General features: G+C 41.2%; 1 protein-coding gene across 1 annotated transcript in view; it reads right to left on the bottom strand.

The window, feature by feature from the left end:
* Positions 1–7,215: 7,215 nt before the first annotated feature.
* LOC132693916 (uncharacterized) overlaps positions 7,216–26,026 on the bottom strand; it is a 70,596-nt gene continuing 51,785 nt past the window's right edge. The window contains exons 7-10 of the mRNA XM_078449574.2: positions 19,930–20,137; positions 16,261–16,351; positions 11,579–11,741; positions 7,216–11,478 (exon numbers count right to left, since the gene is read on the bottom strand). Coding sequence (XP_078305700.2) covers positions 11,443–11,478; positions 11,579–11,741; positions 16,261–16,351; positions 19,930–19,990 — 351 coding nt within the window. The 5' untranslated portion in view covers positions 19,991–20,137 and the 3' untranslated portion in view covers positions 7,216–11,442. The remainder of the gene's footprint in view (positions 11,479–11,578; positions 11,742–16,260; positions 16,352–19,929; positions 20,138–26,026) is intronic.

Genomic DNA, 26,026 nt, shown 5'->3' with positions numbered 1-26,026 from the left:
GAGAGTAAAAGGAATGACTTTGACTCTTTAGGTAAGATGTGGCAATCGAAGGATAGGAGAGTATCAGGTTTGTGCACTCTAGTTTTATGATATTCAGGAACTTGTGGCCTCCCACCTCTGAAACCAGGATTAAATGTCACTTCTCTCGGAGGCCTTCTCTGATTCCCCCAAGGAAACTGCCATGTATCCATTGAGTCATGGTCACCCTCTTTCATGACGCTCATCCTACTGTGACCACCTGTTCAGTCCGTGTCTTCCCCCCATGCCACTAGGCCCCACTGAGGACTGTGACTGCCTTGTTCTTGGCACTATCCCCAGCCCCTGACACAGGGCTCAGCATGTGAACCAGTGAATGAACTTAAAATCTCCACATTAAGTTTCAAGTGAAATTATATTTTTGCCATTTTGTGTCAGTTTCCAACCTAACAACCCTGGAGATGCTACGTTTCCAAAGTGGTAGTTTACCAAAATATTTCTGCTTTATGCAGAGCTTGAGCTGGGCTTCAAAGCAACCTGAAATGGGAAGGATGAATTCCTCAGGTGAGGAATTTCAGCTTCAGGAGAGGAAGTGAACGTCTCATGGTCATGCATCTAGCCAGGGGCAGCATTGGGCACTCTGACTGTAATTCTACCGTCACGTTCACCAGCCATCATTGGACAATGTGCTCTGTATTCTAGTATCGAAAGCTTGTGTGGATTGCAAAAGGATGGCTCAGTCACTTTGAAATACCTACTCCTTCATTCTCCTTTATTCTAGATGCCATCTGCCCTAGGATACAGACCTCCCACAACTGCAGTATTTACACAAGGAAGTGGGTATGGTCTAGAAAGTGTCCCCACAGGGGCTCAGTGATCCTTGATACTTTGTTTCCCTCATGGGAAGCAGGAAGCTTGCCACTCAGGTACTCAGAGGATATTTTGTCTTGATAGGACCATCCCTGCTTTTTTCTAGCATCATTCTGAACTTTAGCAAGAATTATGGGGAAATGCTGGCAACAATGAACAGAAAGAAACATCTGTGGGGGCAGTGATTGGGAGTCCCAAGTCCTCCCTTTCCTGGGCAGGTTAGCCATTACAGGAAACAAGGAAAGGTGTGTGTGTGTGTGTGTGTGTGTGCGCGCGCGCGTGTGTAGGGGTGGTGTGGTGGTGGTGTTGGGCACTCCCTCTGATCTCAAACCTCTGAAGAGAAGTAGGAAAGACTCATATTGTATCACTGTATACAAAGCACTGAAGGTACATTTGGAGCTGAGAGACAATATCTTAATAACTGGCACACCTACTATGAGTCATGCCCTGGGTCTGAGGACGGACACTGGAGGTATAATGAGAATCTTGTGAAAAGCAGCCTAGTGACTCACAATTTCTCACTCAGTTCCCAAACCTGGAAAAAAAATTAAGATAAAATCCTCCTGGTAAGGTTGTTGAGAGGATGAACCAAGATATGGTAAAAGATATGGTCTGAGACAGGTTGTTAGTGGATTATTGTTTTCTTAGCTCCTCTGCACCTTGTCGGGGGAGAGAGTATGGAAATGAAATGGGAAGGAAGAGGCCATGAATGCCTTAAGAGAAGGTTATTTCTAGATGTGAGAGGGTATAGCTTCTGACAGATGTTGGGGGTCCAGCTGGCTTTAAGGATCTGGATTTGATAAAAATGAGAAAAGTATTTACTGAAATTATTTTCTGTAATCTAGGAATATGGATCAAGAAATACATATTTAAAATAAAAAAAATTGCAAAACCATATGTATTATGTGTGTATAGTCTGGTTTCTTTCAGCCGAGCCTACTCTCTGCCCTTTAATCTAAAATAAATTTGTTCTCCTGAACAATGGGAGTGGGATTCACCCACATGTATACATCTACACCATGCAACTATGGTGAACAACTATTAAATTCATTCATTCTAGTTCCCTTGAGAGGTCTCCTGTCAATTGAGTTATTTATTTCACCTGGGCTCTTACATTTTCTATAGAGCCATTAATGCCTATCAGTAAATAATAGTGTATTCTCCATAAATAGTTTGGAATTTCAGACTTCTTGAATTTAGAGTAGGCACCAGGATAAGACATATATTTGTATACTAATGCTTTTTATGAGGACACAGTGTCCTATTTAAGTTGTCAATTGATTCATCCCTCAAGATGTGTCTGGAATTAAAGAGGGCTCTGTTAATTGTTCTTGTTTACCATGGATGTTAGCCACGGTTTGATCTTTAGCTATGGCATTCTCATAACAATTCAATTCATGAATAAAGTATGAACACCTTATCTGAAAGGAGATCTTATGAAGGCATATACACATGAGAAAAAAAAATGTATAGGGCCAGTTTTGAGGATCTCAAAGGAAAGGCAACGTATACTTCCAAATTTTTCATTAGTGTACATTTTTCTACAAAGAAATGGGGGATTACGTGTGTTTGTCTGTGTAGATGTCTCCAGAGCTTTTTATAAATGTATATGCTGATTTGAATAGTCATTCCCACGAAGTCTCTAAGTGACAGTTTTGTGTCAGTTCCAGAGAAGCACAAGGTCTTATTTTTTGGTAAACAGACCAGCAATCTAATTGTTTCACCTGTATTCAAAGAAATGCAATGAATGCTGCTGGTTTCTTGGTTGCCTTGTAATTTTATGAAATTCAGAAAGAAGATAAATGTGAAGGAGCCAGATTGTGCAAGAGAGACTAAAATAAAAGATTCTAGAACAAGTTAACACAGCCAAGTAGAACAGGTAGTTCAACTTAAAAGTTATATCCTACACATCGTAAATATAGCTAATCTCTCAACATCAAGAGCTACTCTTGTGGACATTCTGACATTCATTTTAATAAGGAACAGGTAGCTCTGATGGTTCAGAGTTAGCATGGAGTACTCTGATGCCTATTAGTTGACTCATGGTTTTTAAATATTTTCAGGTGCTGACTCGAGAGCAGTCCTGGGTCCCTCACTCATAGCCTTGCTTACAACCACTGGAATGATCTTGGGACTTCATTTCCTCATATGTAGAATAAGGGAATTGAAAAGGATGATTTTTTTACTTCTCTTTCTAAAATAATTTATTTCAGGGGCACCTGGGCGGCTCGGTCTGTTAAGTGTCCAACTCCTGATTTCTGCTCAGGTCATGATTTTAGGGTCATGAGATCAAGCCCCATGGCAGGGTCCATGCTGACAGTGCAAAGACTGCTTAGAAGTCTCTCCCTTTTTCTCTGCCCCTCCCTCTCTCTCTTTCAAAATAAATAAATACAATTTAAAATAATTTATTTCATCCTAGAAATCCAGAACCAAAATTGAAAAAGTAAATATAGTACAATTTGAGACTCTCAGGAAGAATAAGGCAAAAGACCCAAGGGAGCAAGGGAATATGTCTAACCTGATAGAAATGGCATAATAGTGATTTTTAAGAAGTCCAACAAAAATTTTCTGACATCTACATTCTGCCAGGAGTGTGGACTGGCACAGCATGCCTGGAAAGGAATTTGGTAATGTATGTGATGAACAATAAAAATGTCCATAAACTTCTGATACTGTCATTCCATGATTAGGAATTTATCCTAGGGCACCTGGGTGGTTCAGTCGGTTGAAAATTGACTCGATTTTGGCTCAGGTCCTAGGGTCATGGGATTGAGCCCCATGTCGGGCTCCATGGTGAATGTGGAGCCTGCTTAAGATTCTCTCTTTCTCTCTCTCCACCTCTCTCTCCTGCTTGTGCTCTCTCTCAAAACAAAAACAAAAAAATTATTCTAACCAAGAACTGGCATAAAAGTCAAGGGCAGAGATGCATATAACATTATTATAAGGGGGGAAACTGGAAAAACAAAGCTACACATCTTATGAAAATACAATGCTTAAAGCATGGTTAATTCAGATGGTGAGACATAGAAGCGATTCTTTGTTATTATGATACATAATGTCTGTCTCTTAACACATAGATGGCTGGGGATGCCAGATAAGTATTACCTCACTCAACAAATATTTGAGTGTCTACTATGCGCAGATACAGTTCTAGGCTTTGGGGATAAGGCAGTCAACAAGAGACACAAATCAACCCCCTGGCCTCCTGGAGCTTCTGTTCTAGTGAGGAAAGATGATCAATCAATCACTATTTTAAAAGCAGGGAAATATGTTGTATATCAGATGATGAAAAGTGCCTTCTGTGGAGAGAGATGGATAAGAGTAGAATGGTCAGTGTCTGGAGGAGGAGGGGACTTATTTTATAGAGGACGGTCCTTGCAGGTCTCACTGATAAGGAGACTTTAAAGCAGAGACCTGAGGCGGTGAGAAGTGAGATATGTAAATATCCAAGAAGAGTGTTCTGAATAGAAGGAACAGCAATTCCAAAGGCTCTGAAGTAGGAGCACATTTGGTACATTCATGAAATGCCACAAGTCAGTGGGGCTGGACTGGATGAATGACGGACAGGTGATGAGGTTGGAGAGGGGGAGGGAATACAGGCATGTGGGGCCCTGTGGTTGATTGCAGACCTTGAATTTAATTAAGCAAGCCATTAAGTCATCAGTGTATTTTGAGCCTTTATTTTGTAACCTAATTTGGGGTGATGAATAAGTTGCTTATATATTCTCTACTCCAACATATTCCCAGAATATTTGTGTATCTCTTTCATGTGTTTAATGTTTCTTGGTTAGAAACGTGGCTAATGTTATTAACTTAAAACAAGTAATTTATTTTATATTCTTGACAAGGACTGATGGTGGAAAGAAAGGTAAGGAGGCCTGGCATCAGTGGCCTGAATCTCTGGATCATATGTCTTGGTGCCTGCTTTATGAAAGGCTGTGTGGGGAGAGCCATTCAGTAAAATCATGAGAGATCCTCTTAGACCCCATTCCACTCCACCCTTTTACCATCCTCGTTTCAAACCCAAGGGCAGTCTAATCTAGAAGAACAGGGTCTGGGGCATCCCTTTCTGGGGATCTGATTCCGAGAATGGGTTTGGAGATGGGACACCTGAAGGCCATGACCAAGAGGGTCATGTTATGTGGTGCTCACTGAGTTCTGGGCTCTGCTCTCCTGTGCAGACACCACTGTGATCAAGAGCTGCTGGGTGGACCTCCCCCTTAGTCACGCCTTGCACATAGATGGGGGTGACTCTGGTGACAGAGGCAGGTGAGCGAGTGTGTGGGCCAGGGCCAGCCCGAGCCCATCCCCACTCTGGCAAAAACACCTCAGAAGACATGCCTACTTGGTGAGATTCGAATTGTGACTAGAAAGATTGGGCTTTGCTATTTGAACCATGGATTCAGAGTACCAGGGACCATCGGAAAAATGAGAGCATCATTCTGAGCTCTCTATCTCGCCTTCTAAGGAGGCCTCACAATTCCAACAATTGCAACATTTTGTGATTTGAATGTGTAAGACGATCTGGTTTGTCTTAAACTGCCCAAACCCAGATCCCACGAATGGTATCTTCTGTTGATTAGGGTGATGCTGTTGGTGAAGGCTCTGACCAGGTGGAACTTCAGATGAGAACATGGAGGGAGAGGAAAGGAGAAGAACTGTTTGTCCCCTAATCATAATCTCACTCTTTGCTGGTGCTCCTGTCTCCTGCTTATCCATGACCACTGGCAAGACAGAGATGGGCTCGTTCACTTGCTGAGTGAGTGCAGCATCCTGTTCCACTGGCCAACATATTTATATGCACTTTACACAGACATCACTGTGAGATTTATTGCCAACCAATAATCCTGAAAAGGCCCATGTCTAGTGGCAGACTCAATATCCAGAGCTGTTGGGGGAGGCTGAGTCCTTCTCGAAGGCTACTACTACTGCACAAGTGGCCTCGAGGTTCCATCAAGTGCCAGAGTTTAAATACAACCATACAAAGAAAGGAGGGGAGAAACTGAGCCAATACATGTCCACCCTTGAAATCATGGGCATGCTGGCAACTTAGACTTATGGCAACTTAGACTACCCCACATGGATAATAGCTGATTGCAGCCCATGGAGACTCTGCAGTAATTAACTAATCTAAGCAAGTGGGTCCATTAAAATCCACTATCTGCTTTTAATGGTACTTGTGAAGATATTTAGAAGTAAATATGTTCTCCAGGATAGAATACTTTGTACGTTGGAAAATTTTCCAAGAACCACTCACTTGAGCTTTTCATAAATTCCTGGATAAATTAATGTTTAAATCCTTGACTCTTGCCTATGGAAATCTGGCTGATGTTTTAAATCCTAACATGGATCTTACCCTGAATCTAGGGAACTTTCCTGCTCTGGATCCCTATGGTAATTCTGTTCATTACATTTTGTTCATTACATTTTATCTTGAATGACTTAGGAATATTTACTCTGCTACAGAATTAAACTCTCCTTCTTGCAGTTCACCCTTAACTATGTATGTGTGTTTACTCTATTTCCCTAACCATACAATATATTTCTTAGGGTGATGTGACCGTCTATTTCTTTATTTCCTTCCATCTTTCTCCTTCCCTCTTTCCCCATTCATTTATTCACAAATATTTGAATACCTACCTAATGTCCTTAAGCATCAGAGACATTACTAAGTTCTGGATAGATATATAGAGGTAAGCAATGGGGTTTAAAGAACAAATTTTGGGGCACCTGAGTGGCTCAGCCAGTTAAGCATCTAACTCTTGGTTTAGGCTCAGGTCATGATCTTACGGTTCATGGGTTTGAGCACCGTGTCAGGCTCTGTGTTGACAGTGGGGAACCTGCTTGGGATTCTCTCTTTCCCTCCCTCTCTGCCCTTCCCCTCCCCTGCTTGCATCCTCAATCTCTCTCTCTCTCAAAAATAAATAAACTTAAGAGAATAAAGAAATATTCGGTCATAATAAAATAATTCTAGATACACATATGGTGTCACTGATTTGCACCATGTTCTATTTTTTTACAGCATGTAATACACTTACATCATTCTACAACTTTTTTATTTTTAAAGTTTTGGCATTTGTGTACTTGTGAAGTCCTTTTCTTTATTCACAAGTATTCTACAGACTTTCATGATAAAGTCAAATGATAACTTCTATACGTTTAAAAGTTAAACCAGCACCAAAGTTACAACTAAACTGACAAACTTCCCCAAGTCCATTGATATGCAAATGCAGGGAGAATAAGGTTCTCTCTGCCTTGCCCTGGGCAGTTTCCAAGGAAAAGGCAGCATTTATCTTACAGGGGCAGCCCACACATTTTCAGAGCACAAGCTAAAATCCCATTGTGTGGAGGAAATGGAGAGGCAAAAGATAACACAAATAATCTTTATTAGAATTCTCATCGAAAAAAAATACAGAAAACCAGTAAAAAAGAGTATAGGTCAATAGTCAATATTAAAACAGATCAAGGAAAAATGTATGTACAGGAAAAAAGAGAAGTGAAATAGGTCAATCATCAACATTAACATAATTCATTTAGAAAAAAATGAAACTATGAACCCAACCAAGGCATTTAAGCCACATATGGAAAGGAGGTGCAACTTGATATTCTAGAAGAACTCTTTGCTCTCTCAAAGGTTCTGTTTTTGGACCAATGTCCAAAGGGAGGGGTGGGGAGGGGAGGGCAGGGAAAGGGGAGGGGGAGGAGAGTGGGAAGAAAGGGAAGAAAATAGAAAAACAAATCTCATGGGCTTTTTTGTTGTTGTTGTTCGGACGCGCTCAATAATTTGCCAGGTCCTGTATACATTTCTTCATTTAATCCTTACAACAACCTTGCCAGCCGTGTTACTTCTCCCAATCTTAAAGACAAAGAGTGAAAAGACTTGCCCCAGGGCTCCAAGTGGCAGAGAGGAGAACCTGACTCCACCCTGAAGCCCTCCTCCTTCTCCCACAGTGGGTGTTTCCCTACCGGAGCTACACGTGTACATGGAACTGGCCTGGTGGATTTATGGATCTGAGGAGGCGTTGATCTAGCCCATGCAATGTACACCTTTTTGGAGCTTGGGAGTAGAGCAATCTGGACCACATTTCCAAGAGGTCAAGTCTGACTTGACGATTCCTTCTTTGTGTCAGAATAAAGACTGCCACGGGAGAAAGAAGCCACGGGAGGACTGATCACTGCCTACCAGACTGGTGGGCTATTAACAGTTCTCCTAGAACGCATTGGATAATAGGACACGGAGAAAAATGTATGATAAACAGAAATGTGCAAACCCGAATGTGCATGTAAATCGATGATTACGAAGATGAATCAACTCTTGTAACCTAGATTCCTTAGCTGTCAAAAACCTAAGGATAAAGAAACTCAAAGAGACACCAAACATGTAGCAGAGCTATGCACTAAGTCATTTCTCCATCATGTTCACAGCTGCACAGGCTACCGTTTTCTATACTGATGGCCCCTTCTTAGTTGATGATTTTTCACAATGTATTTCATGGCTTCCATCCCTACATGAGACTTTATTACTATCACATAGGAATAAAAAGCCATAAAGCACTAGAGTGAATTTATCTTGGTCGGATGCAAAACTTATTTTCTTCACATGACTTCACAACCATTTCAAAGCTAACCAATCATTTCATGCTACATTAAGGAACATTTTAAACTACACATAAGTGACGGGAAGCACACTTAAATTGTGACATCACAAATTAACAAGAGTTTATCCTTCAACGACATTCTTAGCTACAAGGACCAGGAAACAAGACCAGAGACACTCAGCGACACTCAGCCATTGAATTCACCAAAAACAAAGGACACTGGGAAGAATTCCTGGAGAAAAGCTTATCACTTTGACATCGGACTTGGAAACACATGAGGAAAGACAGAAGACAGACAAATCACTGATACGAACTGAAACCAGGGGATTTATTTTAAGCCGCTTGCTTCACCTTCTTCCCCAGGAAGCTCTCTTCCATGCCCACTGCCAGCTTTCAGACTTTTCATTCTGGGGCAGGTGGAGAGGGGGAAACTTAGCACCTGCTCACACTAAGTCAGCATTAAGCCTTCTACACCTAAATAACAAAACAGAAAGAAAAAAAAAAGAGAAAAAAACCCTACAACATACTAAGAGACCACAAGTGCTAACTGCCCATCTACAGACCTTCATGGAGGCTGACACCATCCCCCCACCCACATCTATAGAAGCCAGGGTCTATGCCAGAAACAATCCGGTGCACTAAATCTCCCAGGGATCTAAATACCTCAGGCCCAGAGCCCAAGAACGTTCTTTATGCTGCATTAAAGTGACATTGCTCTCAGAGTTATTAATATATTGATAAGTGACCACACTGAAACCCAATTCTCTGTGACCACTGATAAGTCAATGCCATAAGTTCGCATGGATTTTCTGGCCTTCCAAAAATAAACTCAGAATGCCTATTTACCAACTCCTAAAAGACTGTCCCAGACTAATAAGAACTTCCCTCTGCTTTTTAAAAAAATATCGTATGATTCAAATTCAAATAAAAGAAACAAGAACTTGAGTTCCTCATTAGGAGTAAGGTCTAGGCAAGTTATTTCCACCTGGAGGTTACTGTAATGAAATCTTGGTTTGTGTGAATCACAGGGAGGAGACTGGAAATAGTTAAATGATAGGAAGTGCATACATAAATTCAATTATCATGCATGAAACATGCAAATGATTTAAGCACTGCATCTGAAACTCTACTTTATATTCATTAATCTCAGGTTGCACTTTTGAAGGAGAAAGACATGCTAATTGGGTCCAGATTAATGCACTCCCAAACCTCTCCAATTTGTTTTTAGGTGAGGGTTAAATGATATGTATTAAAATAAACACAGCTGCTCATCTGCCTCCACCTTCCACCTCCCCCACTCCACCTCTACCTCTGCCCCCAGCTGCCTCCCCTCCCCTACCTCACCCACCCAGCTGCTTCCCCTCCCCCACCACACCTCTCTTCCTGTAGGAAAGGGATTACAAAGCCCTAGCATCTTCTTTTTGAAAAGACATGGAAGAACGAGCCTGTCTCTTGGCCTTTTCTATACTTGTCCTTTCTCTACAAGCCACCAAATTCCAGAAAGAGCATCAATGGAATATCAAATCCTGATGACGCCTAACTGTGGCATCCAGAATGTGCACAGATGGGCAAGCGGCCCAGCGTTTCCATGGACAGTGGGTTCTTTCTACAAGCTTGGGCCTGAGTCTCTGGTAGGTACTGAAGGGTAGTTTCAGACTGTCCCGGCATATGCTTGCTTGAAGCCAGAGCTGCTGCAGGTTGACATGGCGATCCTGTGACTCGGTTACGTGGGGAACTAGAGAACTGAGGGAAAGCTTGGGGTTTGGGGCTGCTGTTCTCCAATGTGGCTCACTCGGCTAGCAGAAACTGGCATAAAACAGAGGGCACTCAAAGGTCTTTGGAAAGGATCCCTCGCTTTCCCTATTCCTCCTCCCTGGCAAAATTATCCTCAAAAGAAGAACATTATTTACATGTTTACTTATTTGTTTGTTTATTTATTTTTCTTTTTTGGAAACATAAGTGGGACACAAAGAAATAACATGTTTTGGGGAAAATCTTATCTTGTGAATAATGATGCTTTTATAGTAAAATATTCTTTTTTTTTTTTTTTTTTTTTGGTTTCTTGGACCTGGTCTTTAGAAAAATAAAACAAAAGAAGAGGAACTATGGCCTACTGGGAACAGATTCGGGCACAGAGGCCGGATGGAAGGGTCCTCTCTGCAGGAGCAGCCACCATGGAGTTAAACCAGGCACGGGGGGAGAAAAAAAAGAAGCCTTCAAACTAATTTCACACTGAAAGTGATGTTTAATTTGAATCATGCTCTTCCCAAAGGGAAAAGGTTAGTCTCATCACTGGGCTCATATCCTCCTCCCCCTTCTCCTTTCATATGAATTGAAAATTCAGATTGACCATTAATCATGATGTGACACATTCTTTTTTTCCTGGTCCAAAAATCAAATGAAAGCCTCAGACCACATCTGAGCAGGCATTGGCTGGCCAAACCTCCCAACCTATGGCACAACGCAGAGAAGACAAGAACAAGGGCACGTACACACACAGAGACAGAAATTACTGGACATCCACTCGCAAGCGAGACACACACACATACAGCGGTTAACAGTCGTTGGCTCCGGAGCGCCTCTCCGCCTAAATTGATTTTTGCATATCTGCACATGTAAAATTAGTCATAGTAAATAACAACAAGGACGAGACTGATATTAAATCTGTCAACATCCTGACGAATGCTCTGAGCACTCTTTAGTGAGGAAAGACACTGAGGATAGTCAACGCTCCTAAAAGAGAAAATGATTATACGCTAACCAAACCCTAAGTACAAGCTAAAGATATTCACTTCATGAAGCCATTCCTCAACTAGCCCCTTGGCACTTGCTGGAATTATTCGCAGCACGAGCTCTACTTTCTCATTTTCTGCTGACTCCATGTGGGTAATTTCTTTCTCATGATTAAAAGTGAGCTTGGCAGATCCTTCAAAGCGTGGCTCTAGGTGTGGTGGGGCTCCCGTGCGTCCTTTGTCTAAGGCACGTTGCTAATAATTCATCAGTGGATGGGCAGGCCAGGGGAACAGTCACGCACCTAAAATGATTTTTTTTTAAAGGCAAACTTTATAGATATCTTTACATAAACATATTTTTACATCGAAACGTGCAGCTGACGGATGAAATGAACTGTTTACCTTGGAAAAGAATAGGCAGGCTTTTCTCTCCCAAATAATCACTCCGGCCTTTCTGAATGTCATCCAAAAGCGATTCTGCTTCCTTCGACTTATCCAGCATCTGAGGCAGTGAGATAACCCTCCTAGCACTGGCCTCCTTCCCCGGCCCTTCATTATTAGCCTCCTGGTGGGTGAGATAGAATACAGTGAATGTAATAACCGTACTTCACACAACAGGCTCGCTCTCTCTTTTAAATTGAAAATCCCCTTATTACAAAACAAGGGGTGTTCTTTTTCTCCTACCTTTAAGTAGGACTGCCACATTCATTGCTTTTTACAAAAACGCAGCTGCTTTTTAAGCTACAGATAAATAGAATCTGCTAGGCGGTAATTCGACTCAGTCTGAATGCATTATTTTCTAAGACACTTTGGCGAGGGGCTTTTTATTATAAACTGGAAGGAACAAGGAAAGTCCTTTTCTCTTCTAATTATGAATGTGTTTTGTTCCCTACTATTAACCTACAAGGTCAGATTGATCTTCTTCATCTTCGTCTTCCTCTTCTTTTTCGGCAGTCAGTTCAATAAATCAACATTTTTTTTTTTTTCTGGAAAATTAGAGGGCTGATGATTAAGTCTTCATGAACTCCAATGACAAAAATAAAAATAGCACAAGGGATAAGCAAATGCAAATGCTGGAAGCACAAATAAAGACAATGAAGGGGCCCTCTGATGTCCAAGGTGATGAATCCTGTTTTGACACTAAGTTAACATAAAGGGGATTTACTTGTTAATTTCACTGTAATTAATGTAATTTTAAGAAAATTGAGCTTTCAAAGCATTTGTGTAAAGCTGATCTTAACATATTCATTCACTTAAAAAGGAAGAAGATATAATAAAAGGGTAACGTTTTCACATAGTGTGCCCAAACCTCTCGTGTTTCTTGTTTACTTGTCCATTACGTGGGGTACTTGGTAATTTTATCAGTCATCCCTCACCCCTGGAAGCAACCCGATGAAGAATTAAACAGAAGAGGAAACATCGTGATAAAGCATATTCAATTTGAATTTCTGCTGACATTGCTTTAACTCCAAAGATAAACACTGAGAAAAATGGTGTCTTCTTAATAATATCAAAAGCCAGTCTAGAAACTCCATTAGCCCAGGTGTTGGTTTAATTTTGATCCCCATGTTGATATTTCTGACTATACTATTACAGTAGACCACGGTGGCTATGCTCTATGTCTATATGGATATACTGTCTAGCCAAAGGGAGGAAATCCCACGGGGTATCCGTGGGGTTCCAATTAAGGAAAAATAAATACTGCCGCAACCCCAACAATAAGTGGAGATCGCCAGTATATCACAGAGGCACAGGCAGGTGCCCGCTACTAAATCTATAGATTTAAAGCTGATGCCATCATTTCCCTTCCCTCAGCAGTAATGGAAAGCAAAGTGTGGGAGATGAACTGTGTGTGGCAGAGAGTTTCGGAACAATTTATCCTTGTTTAGATTATTTTGATTTATTTAGATTTATTTCCAATAAGGATGATAGTGGGAATTGAAGGAGACCTGTGCAAACATAAAGATTTTCCTGGAAGAACTCTGGGCTGGGATCACATGCATATTCAACAGACCTCAGAGAAAGAGAGAGAGAGAGAGCTTGAAATCATCTTTCCATCTAAAGCCATGCTGCTTTTCCTGTGGGGTTCTGTTTGAAATTTTAAAGGGGGCTATTTATTGCAAGTGAGATGCAGTCTGAATTTCCAGAACACCCACTCTAGGAAGAGATATATTTGCAGTGAACGGTGGTGACTGAGCTTTTGAGATTCTACCAGCCTGGTGAAGATTTGAGTCCTTTCTGTCTTCTGATATGCCTGGGAACAAAGGAGGCCCCATCAGGTGGCCAGCCTCAGTTTCAGGGACTACTCGATGCTGTGGCAACAGAAGCAGCCCAGTTTACCTGGAATAAATAACCAAGCTCCTTCCCCGAGAAACAAATTGGAGCGTATTAGTTATCACTGTAAGAGCGAAATTGAATCCTCGGGCATCGACATCTCCATCGAGCCAAGGCCACAATAACAAGCCTGCTTCGGCAATCATACATGTTTATTTTTGTAATATTGATATGTGAGGCAAATAGAAGAAGAAAAGAGACCTTAATTGAAGTTCAATCCTGATTTAGAAACATAATATTTGGAGAAACAGGTTTTGCTGGGCTACTCACAAAAATACCTTTGCGTCTCTGCCTCCCTCAATCCATTCTTTCACCCCGATAAATCATTAACTCGGACGAACGAACGGCAGATTAGGCGGGGCAGAATGTGAACTTGTGAGGACAGCCTGTAATCGCCATCTTCTGCCGTCTGTAGTACTCTTTTAAGGTAATAAAAATTACCTTATGTGAAAATGATAGAAGCCACTAGAGGCAGAACTCGGCGCCCTTTATCAAACTTTCAAAACAAGTAAGTAGCTGAACAGCAAGCACGAAAAGAAGAATGCGCTGTCGCAGGAGGCACAGTGGGATGGCGTTTCAGCAGCTGGGTCTCCTTTGATTCTCTCTTTGAGAAAAGAAAAAGGAGGAGAAGCCCTGCGAGAGGAGGAAGGAGGCGACAGAGGAGGGGGAAAGAGGAAGAGGGAAGGTCAAAGCCCACTGGGTACGAGTTATTTCCTTCCTTTCCGTGTAAAAACAACTCTCTTCATACAATGGCCCTGCCGCTCAGAAACAAACTCCGTTTCAACGGTCTCACGCCTCACTTTGCGCCCCCCCCCCGTAAACCGAGTAGTTAGCCCGTCTTCCCGGGGGGCCTCGGAAGAGCAAGGGTGGTTTTGAGCGATGCAGGCCACACCCAGGAAATAGCAGTTACCCAATAAGGAAGGACTAGTAATTAGTCTCCACCGCACTGCTAATCAGGCCTCTCATCCCCCTTACCCTCTCCACCTGGCAATTCCCCCTTCGTTCCCCAATCGCGCTCCAACTCTAAGACTACCCAGCAAAACAAAACAAGCCATGGCAAATGGAGCCCCGCGCTGCCTCATGCCTTTGTCCCACCACATTCAAGTCACTTTACACTTGCAGTGGAAGGGCTGGACACCGATTTTGTTCTACCTCCAGGTCCCGACGGTAGGAAAGATCTTAGAAACGGGAAACAGGAGGTGCCCACTGTACAATAATCTGAGCCCGCAGGCCGAGCCCCCTCTCTGTTCTGGGAGGGTTCCTGGGCAGAGCAAAGTCTGCAATCCACTGAGACCCTGAGGTCCCCAGGCAGAGCTGAGAAGCCACTTGGTTTTGGAGCTGCTTGGTGTCTTCCAATGCCACACTCAAGTTCGTGTGCACACCTTGGGCACCTCACACGCGCTTGCACGCGTGCACACAGGCATATGCGCACCTACATGAACCACCGTCAGGAGCACCACACAGTTCCATTCAAGCGACTGTCACCCTGGGAAGCCCTCACTCTGCCCCGGCTGGTGGTAAAAACACTGCCCTGCACGGCAAACAGTGGGTAAGTCTGACTTTGCAAAACTGCCCGAATACCTCGTCTTTACTGAACAAAATACCAGCTACCCACACCCAGGCTGTAAAGGGATAACATGAGGACTGTTGTCCCTTTCCAGGTCAACATCTAGTAGCAAGATGGATTGAGTTTCATATGACGAAGTAGCAACTTCAAAAAACACCCATTCTTAAACATACTTTGTATCTTTTCTTTCAACTGTCACCAACTCCATTATTTTTGTTTTGTCAAATGAAAAAAAAAAATAGGCTATATTATGAAGATGAGCTTTTGCATAAGTCTACTCACTTTCTTTTAAGAAAAAAAAAAAAAAACACATTGCTGCACGTGAGTGAAAAAAACCAGCCTGTTCTTCATCCTCTTCCCTCTAAACTTATTTTTTTTTAAACTTTTTTTCTGAATAGAGTTGTTTGAAATGATCTCATTTCTATAAAGCCAATTATCTTATGATGATCAAACTTGACAATTAGTGTACAAGCAAACACAGACTCTTAGAAGGGCAACTTCAAAAAGATTTCTTCCTCCTGGTGGCTATTTGCCCATGAACAGAGAGAGGCTCCAGAAAGAGGCTCCAAGCCCCACTGACCACAGGAACTTCCAGCCAAGATTCTAATCACCGCCGCAGAAGGCAGGGCGCAGGCGATGGGTGGGAACAACAGTGTGTGTTGAATTTGGAGGAACGAGGAAACACTGGTAGCTCCCCAGAATCACAGCACGGAGATGCTCTAAATATGAAAAGTAAGACAAGATTTCTGAACTCCTTGTCAAGGCTTCCTGACATCCAACACTTTTGTGAGGTCAAGAAACGTGTCCCCAGCTTCTGTTCTCTGTTTTCCTTCAGGGAACATGGTGACGAAGGGGGGGGGCCCAGCTGCCTTTTAGCGCGTCACACTTGGATGACTCCTGTCCTTACTGGGGGCGGGTGCAGGTTGCTGGTGAAGAGTATGCCCATTGCGTTTGGACTCGCAGAAAAAAAAATCAAAATTTAACACAAAAGAAATTCGCATAGGTTTGCCCCTTTAATATTCTACAGAGTGCCTGTGATATAGTTAAGTTGGAAAAGTTTCACACAATGAAGATTACTGAGGCATAAATCACGTAGGTAAAAACTGTGGTGTAGGACAGGGATGAAATCTACAAGCTAATTACATTCAACAAGGGCTTCGGAAAAGACAACATGCCCACTAACCTTCCCATGCCAATATTTTGTTTTTCAAGGGGCAGTAAGTGCAGAAGTTTGTCACGGTTGTAGATTCCACAGTGTGATCCTTTAGCAAAACCTGAGAAGGGGGAGAAAAGATTAGATGCATGGATTTCTGTGCTGAATGGATGCCAGAGCCAAGATGCAAAGAATAGATAAGTTAGAGATGTGGAGGAACTAAATTTGAAGCCAGCCAGTAAAACGGATTGAACCTTATTACCTCTAGTCACTGAGAAATTCCCGAGACAGTTGGATGCAATTTGAAAAGGTCAGAAAAATATTTCCTGCACAGCATTACTGCTTCATGGTTTAAGGGTGTACATTTGTGAGATGCCAGCTCTAATCATTTTTATTGACTTTGCTTTCCAGAGACAGACAGACAGTCTGGGAGGCAAGACCAATAGATAAGAGAAAGGCAATCTTACAAATGAAAATCTCTTATTTTGTTCTCTCACTTGTGACTGTGAACAATCCCAAATCTTGCCCATTTGAGGACAAATTACACGAACTTCACAGAAGAATGACAGAATGAAAAGAAAATCTAGGGAAATATTGCTGTAACTTTAGAGAGCCTGTCTCTTTTAATTGCTATTTATTTAGCCTCTACTATATGCTGAGCAAAGGTAAAGGATGCTGCACTCGAATCCAAGTGTGAATACTTAAAATGAAACACCATAAAATATACCAAGGTATGGACATTAATTTATTGTCAGCATTTCCTTTGAGGGATGGCTTCATGAAGAAGGAAATCCACAGGAAATGGTAAAAAGTAAATGGAACATACAAATATAGACTCAATGAAGGCTCTGCTGGGCTTCGAACCATTCCAAATACAAAGAAACAAAGATTTGTCTTTTTACTTTAAATGTGACTTGTGTGCAATAAGAACCTTTGTTAGCAAATACATTTGCAGGTTGGTTGGTTGGTTTGTTTTGGCATGCAATTAGAAGTCAAAACTGACTTTTTGATATGGAATGGCATGATCCACTCTAACCCTTCAAAGGCTTAATTAACATCTGACTTTTCTGTCTGTGAGGGGCGTGTGTTTTTGAGGCAAACGCAAGACTCTTGACTCTTCTCTTGTTTAGTAGTGAGGCTGAAACTTTTTAATGGCCTACAGACCCAACCGCAGGCTTTCTTACGATGTTCCGGCTCCACAAAGATGGCCTGGCAGCTCACTAGGGCTTTTCCATCAGCAAGATGGCTTTTCTTATAGAAAGCCTTCGTCCTGATCCATGCCATGCCTCACAACCTTCAGGAGTTTCAAATTGTATCCTGCAATCAACAACCACCGCTACCAGCAACGGAAAAAGCCACTCACAAAATGGCTTTTCATACTCTCAGGTTCCCCAAAGACAAGTGAAAAGGCCAGTTTTATTAGCTGGACATTTGAATTCTTGGCCGGGAGGATAAAAATATCTATCTTCCAAGTGACTTGTTTTCCTATATTACCTGAATGTCTGGCATTGGTTAGATACAAGCAGTACCGTTTGCTTGGATTTAAAATTATTTTTACCTTGTGCAACATGGTAGATTTAACCACAAAAAGTGTTTACGGACACTTTGTGATGGTACAGAGGCTTCCGGTGAATCACCCTTGAAACTCGAGGTTTCCACATCTTCATTTCATAGCAAAAACACTATCTCACGTGTGTATCTCCTGACCCCCACTACCTAAGTTCTCTATGAGGAAAAATTCTGGACATTTCACCCAAACATTAATGTCATTAATAATAAGAAGAACAATCCTAAAAGTAGTATAACTAGTAAAAATAATAATGATAAAAGAAGTAGTGACCATTAGCTGAGCATTTACTAGGTGTGGGCACCACACACTCAATCTGCACAGCTAACTTAAATTTTTTTCCCCTTCCATATTACCCACGAGGAGCACGAGGCTCAAGGAGATCAAGAAACTCATCTGGGTCAGAAAACTAGAAGGTATTGATGTGGAACTCAACTCCAGGCTTATGTGATGCCAGTCCCTATTATTTGAAGCCTTGTGCTTTGAAGCATGCCCCATGAGCATTACAGGACCCAGGAATGCGACTCCTCGCAGGTCACACAGCATTTCTGGGGCGTTGTTGAACCAAGTTTCATTGCTAATACAGACTGAGTCATGCCCACCAAGTATTTGCTGACAGTCCACAAAATGCAGCCACCTTCCAGAGCTACAGGCTAACAGTTGTTGATAGATCTCTTTCCTGTCCTTATGGAATTTAGTACATGAAGGGAATAAGATACTCAGAGCAGCCTCCTTAATCGCATTGCATGGTTCACCTCCACCTAATAAATTTTGGAGCCTAACTGCACACAAATTGCTTTTCTGTTTGAGTTGTCTTTGAATTATGCTCAGAGAAGAGCGAGAAGAGAAAGTTTCTTCTTAGCTGGGGCTGCACTGAGGTCGAATCCTTCTTTGCACACAATCTTAGAAGGGGAGATGTGTGGCTATTTTGTTATAGTCACGGGCAAATAAGTGGCACGAGAAGAAAAGAATGAGGGGTCGCATAGGCTTATTAGCACATCAACTACGGTAGGTCTTTTATCTCATTAGAATGTACTGAACATAGCCAGGTTTCAACAAACTGTTGTTGTACCTTTAACTGACGATCATTTTTTCTAACCAGTTCACCAAATGTATCCCCAGCCCTGGTTCTCCCTGTTCACGGAGACGTGATGACTGTACATGGTGAAATGCTGGTTGCAGTCCTAGCACACACTGCCCAGGTACCTGTCTACACCTGTCTAGAGTCGGGGCGCTCTGAGCACCCCCCTGTCTGGAGGAGAGCCGCGTTTGCTTGTCCGGCACCCTTGCAGAAGGAGACCTTTCTTCCCACCCTCAAAGGAAACTCTCCTCCTGACACAGCTGTCTTGGAGCTCAAGAGGCATTCGCATGAGCCGAGAGGCGAAAGAGCAGCAGCTGAGGTGCCAGAATGAAGTCATTGTGGAGGCCTCCAAGTGAAAGCATTTAGGAAATAGAAATGAAATTAGGCGCAGCAACCGAGAGGTGGAGAGAAGAGCAGGTGAAGGGGGGGGGGGGGTGCCTTTTCCTTGTGCCTCTGACAGTGCTTGTGGACAAGAGGGGTCTAATTCTTAACCAAGGGAGACATGTAAACTACCCTCCAAAGTGATCTAAGTTTTAGTATCTCATGTTGAGAAATCATTTCTTTAGGCCTTGCTTATCTTCCAAAGAAAATGCCTGAAAAAATATTTTTAAGACAGGTTAATTGGCTAATTTCCTATGTTTTTTTTTTTTTTACAAAATTGCAACCTACTTTCAAAACAAAGTACAACAAAATACAAAAACGAAACACTGTAAAGAAAAAGCTGGAAGAAAACATCAAACTAGCTAATTATATGAAATTCCTCTTTTACCGGATTCTTTCTTTAAGCAGAAACTCAGCTTCAGGCATTAATATTATTAGAATGAACTTTCCAGCAATGATGCTAAGAAGTGATGACACACAATTAAAATATGGTATTTATAGCAGTAAAGCAGTTACACCTCAGATGCCAAGAGAATGAAAACAGCTTTTCCCTTTCTCGTCCCTGGATCAAACATAGTCGTTTAGCAATTTCTAAAAAAAACATTATTAGATTTTTATTTTAATTATTCTTCCAACACTTCAATGTCACAATGTTAAATGCTTTGTGTACCTGGCTGTCCTTCTCGAGAGGATTTTGGTGGCATGCAAACCCAAATGTTATCCCAGTCCATTTTCTTTGAATTATAGGAACCTCCAGAGTATATTCTTTCCTACAGTGGGAGATAGCGTGGCTTAAATTTTTCTGAATAATTTTCAAAATCAAATTTGGAAGTTTTCATGAGAGATGATCCTCCCCGGTGGGTGATATGAAGCATAACCTAAGGGGAAAACATGAAAATAATTAGCATAAGATATATTAGCATATAGATGCCTTTGAAATAATAAACAGCAGAAAACCAAAATGGTTATTCTCAAAAGAAAGTTATGAGAAAATGTGAAATTAATATACACTTCTTGCATGACAACCTCAGCCTGAAAGCCAAACAGAATATTCTCTCATTCAGTGAAGGATGTGATGATCAGGGAGATGGAGAAATTACCCCCAAACCAATTCTCCTGTGCTGTTTGGTTCATTGTCACGACATCACTATTCTCTATTTACCTTTACCCCATGCTACCCTTTCCCTTTTAGGCAGGAAAAAAAAAAAGAAAAGAAAAAGAGAAGAAAAGAAGTGTCTTCCTTTTACTTCCTCTAAGAGAAACCACCAAGCTGACAGATCCAATATTCTTTCTCTTGTTTTTTTCCCTCCTTTGGCTACCCTTCTATCTTTCACTAGATGGCATAAGAAATGCCAGGCCTGGTAATTCAATTATCAAGAGGACCCAAGGAGCTTTGTGAAAAGGGGGTCAGGACTTTGCGTTTGTTAACCATGGACCAAAACCACCACTGATTATTTTTATTTATTTATTTATTTTTTGAGAGAGTGGGGGAGGGGGGGGGTTGGGGGAAGAGAGAGAATCTTAAGTAGGCTCCCCACCCAGCTCAATTTCACAACCGTGAGATCATGACCTGAGCCGAAATCAAGAGTTCGATGCTTAACAGACCGAGCCACCAGGTGACCTGATTAAATTTCAAGTTGGTACAGCCTCTCAAGGTGGTAAGCTTGCACGTTTGGTGTCAGTTGCTTTGAAAGCAACTCTCACTTAAAAATCTGATCTGAGTAACCTTGGAAAAGTTCCTTAAACACAACTACCTTCATATTTCTCTTTCTAAAAATAGTGATAGTGTTATCTATTTTTCTAGATAGTTGTGACAAGTAGAGGTTAATAATAAATACCTGGAATACAGCAGAGACTCAGTAAAGGTAGCCCTATTCCCTCCTCGATGGCTTTAGTGAAAACTCCATAAATTTTAAATTCTGGGATTTGGTAAGCCTACTTCCCCACCCCCACTTTGCACATATGCAGATGAATGTATGGTCTAAAGAGATTTATTAAGGAGAGATGCCACAAAATATGATGTTTTGTTCTGGATCTACGGGATCCAACCACACCTTAAAGTATCTGATCCGGGTGAATTCCCTGAAGAAGTCCCTTTCTGGACTGTCATAACACAGTCAATGTCCCTACATCTGCACCCCCATCTATATTATTTCAGTTCTTATAGTATTTAGTTATTTTTGAAGGCTTCAGTACAGCATTTAGGACACTAAGAAAGGGTCCTTGCCAATCATACCATTCGATTTTCTCGATTTGTTTTCAACTTTGAACTTTTGATTGAAGCTAATTACTTAAACATTGTGTGGGTTGGTCTCTTGGTATTTAAAAGGGGAAGGACTCATTCTTTACAAAATATGGAATTCTGTAGAGATTTGAAACTCCAAACTTGGTTTAAGTCACTTCATTCTCTTTCTGTGGAACACAGATCTTGAACTTACCCTTTATTTTCTAATACCTGCTTCTATGTCAACCGCTACATGTCCAGCAAAAAAATACCACTCGATTTCTTGAATGTTTATATTTCCTCATCAATACCTAATGCACTGCTGACACATAGTAATGAGATTGGGATGGAGAAAAACCCTCATGTAAGTTTTTTTTGACAAATATGCTACCTGGTTGAGTTTGTGATAAGCATGTTGCCGAGATCATTTAGCTGCTTTGTGAGAGCACAGATTGTCCTAGACTGTTCTTCTGTTTAGACTTATCTCACTGACCATACATCTTGAGGCAGACATCATTTGCAGGACATTCCTGCTGAATGTCCTTTAATCTTTATCTTTTTTTTTTCTCCTCTCAGGCCTACTAGGGACTTAGTTTATTGCCCTTTTAGGGCCAGTTTAAAAAAGAAAATGTTTAGAAAGACAAAGCCCAGTAAATAAACCAAAAGCTAGTTTCCTTTGGCTTTTGGGATTTGAAAATGTTTTGACTGCCTGCACGCTTTCTGGGAATGGCTCCTCTGGCTATGAAGGAAAAGGGCCTGTTTTACAAATCAAATAAATACATATGTATACACAAGGTATTCTCAAGGCTCTACCAGTCACAGGATGGTAAGGTAAAACATGTTCTCTTCTGCAATTTGAAAAGGATTTGAGACTCTACCAATTTGTTCCCAAAGGATATTCTGACTTCTTACAGAACCTTATTTTAATGCTAATGATGTGCAGATGTGTTTGTTCTATGTTGTTTTCAGAGTTTAAAACCTTTCCAGGTGAGTAGCAGGGAATGGGCAGGCCTGTCTTCCTTCCAGCAAACTCTGTACCCTTTTTCTGTTTTGTCGACCCACCCAAATCATTCTCCCCAAAGTTTCTGCTTTCAGAACTTAGAGTTCTGTTAGGGCTTGATAAAATAAAAATAAACCTTCCAAATCAGCCCTTCGTTGGTTATTTTTAAAATTCGGTTGGTAAGCTTTTCTTCATTTGTTTCATATGTGGTCAAAATATTTTCTCTTCATTTCCACCACAGCAAAATAGTCAAAATCTCCAAAATTCACTTTGACGCTAACATTTCCTCAATTAGAAACATAGATGTGAAACATTAAATCTCCCACCAACCCTCAAGTATGTTCTTCGAATATTCTCAATGACTAGGAAAACAAGTCAAAAATAGCACTGTTCGTCTACCCCAGATATAAGCCCTTCGAGGATGAAGACAGCACCCACATTTGGGGTATATCGTGGAAACACAGCAATAATTAGTGGATAATAATAATAATGGCTGAGGCATTATCTCCTTTAGCTCTATTTAATCATCTGCCTCCATTACCTGTCTTACCTGGCAGTGACTAAGCACTCACACTGCACCCACAGACAGTCCTTCCTGTTATCTGGAATGTTTTGTCAACTGCTGAACTGTTGTTTCAATAGGAAACTGGCATATTCCCATTTCTCATCCCATCCAACGACACAAATAATTTGTAAACATCCATGCCTCATTTATCTCTCGCTGTAAAGCTGTTAGACATATTTATGTGGAGTCCTGGTAACATTGCAGTATTAGACACATTAATGAACAGACTTGCTCATCCCTAGAATTTTTTCTTCATCGAAATCCATGACCCAAGCTCCTGAGATGGCCTTAAGCAGGTAAATGGAAAAATAAACTGTGGCACATCCAGATAATGGAATATTATTCAGTGCTAAAAAGAAATGAGCTACCAAGCCACGAAAAGACATGGAGGGACCTCAAATGCATATTATTAAATGAAAAAAGCCAATCTGAAAGGCTACATACTGTTTGATTCCAACTATATGATGCTTTGGAAAAGGCAAAACTATGGACGTGGAAAGAAAATCAGTGTTTGCCAAAGGTAGGGTGAGGAAAGAGGTGAAGAGGCAGAGCACAGAGGATTTATAGGGTGACAAAACACTCTGTATGATATTACGATGATGGATAGATGTCATTATGCTGTTTGTACAAACCCACAGAATGTACACCACCAAGAGTGAACCCTAAGGTAAGCTATGGATTTGGGTCATTATGATGTGTCAATGTAGGTTCATCCTTGGTTAAAAAAAGAAAACAAGTACCTTTCTAGCAAGTGATGATAACGGGGGAGGCTGTGCATGTGTGGAGCTGGGGGTATATGGGAAGTCTCTGTACCTTCCTTTCAATATTGTTGTAAACCTACAGCTGCTCTAAAAATGTTAAGTCTTTAAAAAAAATGCCATAACCCGTCATACTTCTGGCCTTGTCACATTACAGTCCTGATAAGAAAGCAGATGTTCTTAACTCTATACCCTGATTACCTGCTTGCTTTTCTGTCTGCTGCAAGAGCTTTGGGGGCAGCTGGAAACCAAGGTCTCAGAACCCTTTCCACAGTCACCAACTAGAGACATACAAGAGAGAATGTCTACATTCCTTAAGGTCAGGCTCAATCACTGATTAGTTCAAAAATATTATTTCCAAAATTTGTTCTCTGAAGGTGAGATATGCCTGCAGGTGTTATTAAAAATTGTCTGCAGTACAATTTTTGCACAGATCTCCCATTCATCATTGTGATATGCAATCTGAGAATCAGACTCTGAATCTTAGATCTGTCCTACACTAGCAACGTGATTTGTTTCCTCTGTACTTGCAATGTCAACCACAGAGGGTTGTGGGAAGAAGAAAACACAAAGGGAAGTACCTTATAAAGTGTAAAGTACTCTGTAAATATTGTTAAGTGTTTTTTGGAGAAATGGTTATAATGGTGATGATGATGATGATGATGATGATTGTTACATGAGGACCGGTTGATTTCATAATGTATGAAATGGAAGGTATAAGGAAGCATTCTAGAGAGAGTATGGAGATAAAGTCCTGGAGTGTAATTTAAGAGAAACCTATGATTTTGTTTATCTGACCCTGAACGGAAAAAATCATGAGTTCATCCCAAAGTCCTTGTTTAAAATGGATTTCTCCAAGTTTCTTCCAATGTATTTGAGTATGTTTACAGGTAATGGTTGCCATTATTGGGGTTTGTTACCATGTCCTTAATTTGCTAAATATTTTGCATGAATTATCTCATTCAGTCAGTAGGGGCAAGGAATTGATATTCTACCAAATTAGGTAATATCACGAATGTATAACATATAAATGCATATTATATAAAAGGAATCAATAGAGTTATGTAAGCCCCAAATAAGGCTATTTCATTTTTGAGTGGGATTTCATGGAACTGATAAATTTAAGAGAAGGAATGTAGGAAGACTGACTTGGGTATCTGGACTGACTGAAAGAAGTATCGGAAAAATGAACTGGTAAAATAATGTGGCCGTGTGGATGGACAATAGGAAAGGTTTCAGGGAAATGCATAGGTCATGAACAAAATTCCCAATTCTTATGAGGATATGGTCCCTCTTCCTATGGAACACTATTTCCCCCACTACACAAATTATCCCTAAAAACTGCCATTCTTCTGAAGATTTATTAGTCATTGAATGCTATACACTGTCCACTTCCTGATGACCTATGTGTCTGGAGGTGATTTCACCAATTTGTAGGGGATTTACAATTCTATTTGTCTTCTCCGTTTCTTCTGGCACTCACCGGGGACAAAGCATACACCACCATGGGAGGTCTGTGCTGAGGTACAGAAACCAATCTTTAATCTTAATTTAACCACCCCCAATTGGGCAGACACATTTGTTGCTGAAAGTTCTTTAATATATTTGGAATTCAGATCTAAATTTGAATATTCGATCCCCATTTGTGTCAGTAAGAATGAAACTTGAGTAACCATGAGTAAGCCAAGGTAGAATCCCCAGTACCAATTTTTCCGTTTAGCTTGACAATATGCTTTGGGATTGTTAACACAATATCCTAACTGGCATAGAAACCCAGAGTATTTGTTTACAGCATTTATCATCATTTTTTTTCCCCTTCCACACAAGAGCCAAGTAGGTGGGCAAATCAATGGAGAGAGTAATATAAAATAAGAGAAGTGACTGCCTTTACACATTTCTACTTCTTAGAGTACAAGGGGAATACTTGCACGAAATAGCGTATTTAAGAACAGCACGGAACTAATAGATCATAGTTGCGGGATGATTTTTGCTAAATGAAAGGATGCATAAATTCCTGAGATAACTTATTTTCAAACCCTAAAAGTAGCCTTTGACAACACACGGGGTGTAGAAGAGCAGGCCCAAGGGTTTGAATCTTGGCTCTGGCATGTCAGAGTATTTGTGCTTCAGATTCCCCATCCACAAGCTAGGGAGACAAACAGCCTCCACACAAAAGGTCTGTGAGCACTTGGACCAGTACCTAGCACGCAGCAAGTGACA

Source organism: Panthera onca, chromosome B4 (assembly GCF_046562875.1).
Source record: "Panthera onca isolate mPanOnc1 chromosome B4, mPanOnc1 haplotype 2, whole genome shotgun sequence".
In the NCBI taxonomy this organism is placed as follows: domain Eukaryota; kingdom Metazoa; phylum Chordata; class Mammalia; order Carnivora; family Felidae; genus Panthera; species Panthera onca.
The sequence above is the reverse complement of the archived record's forward strand: the minus strand, read 5'-3'. Positions and strand labels throughout refer to the sequence as shown.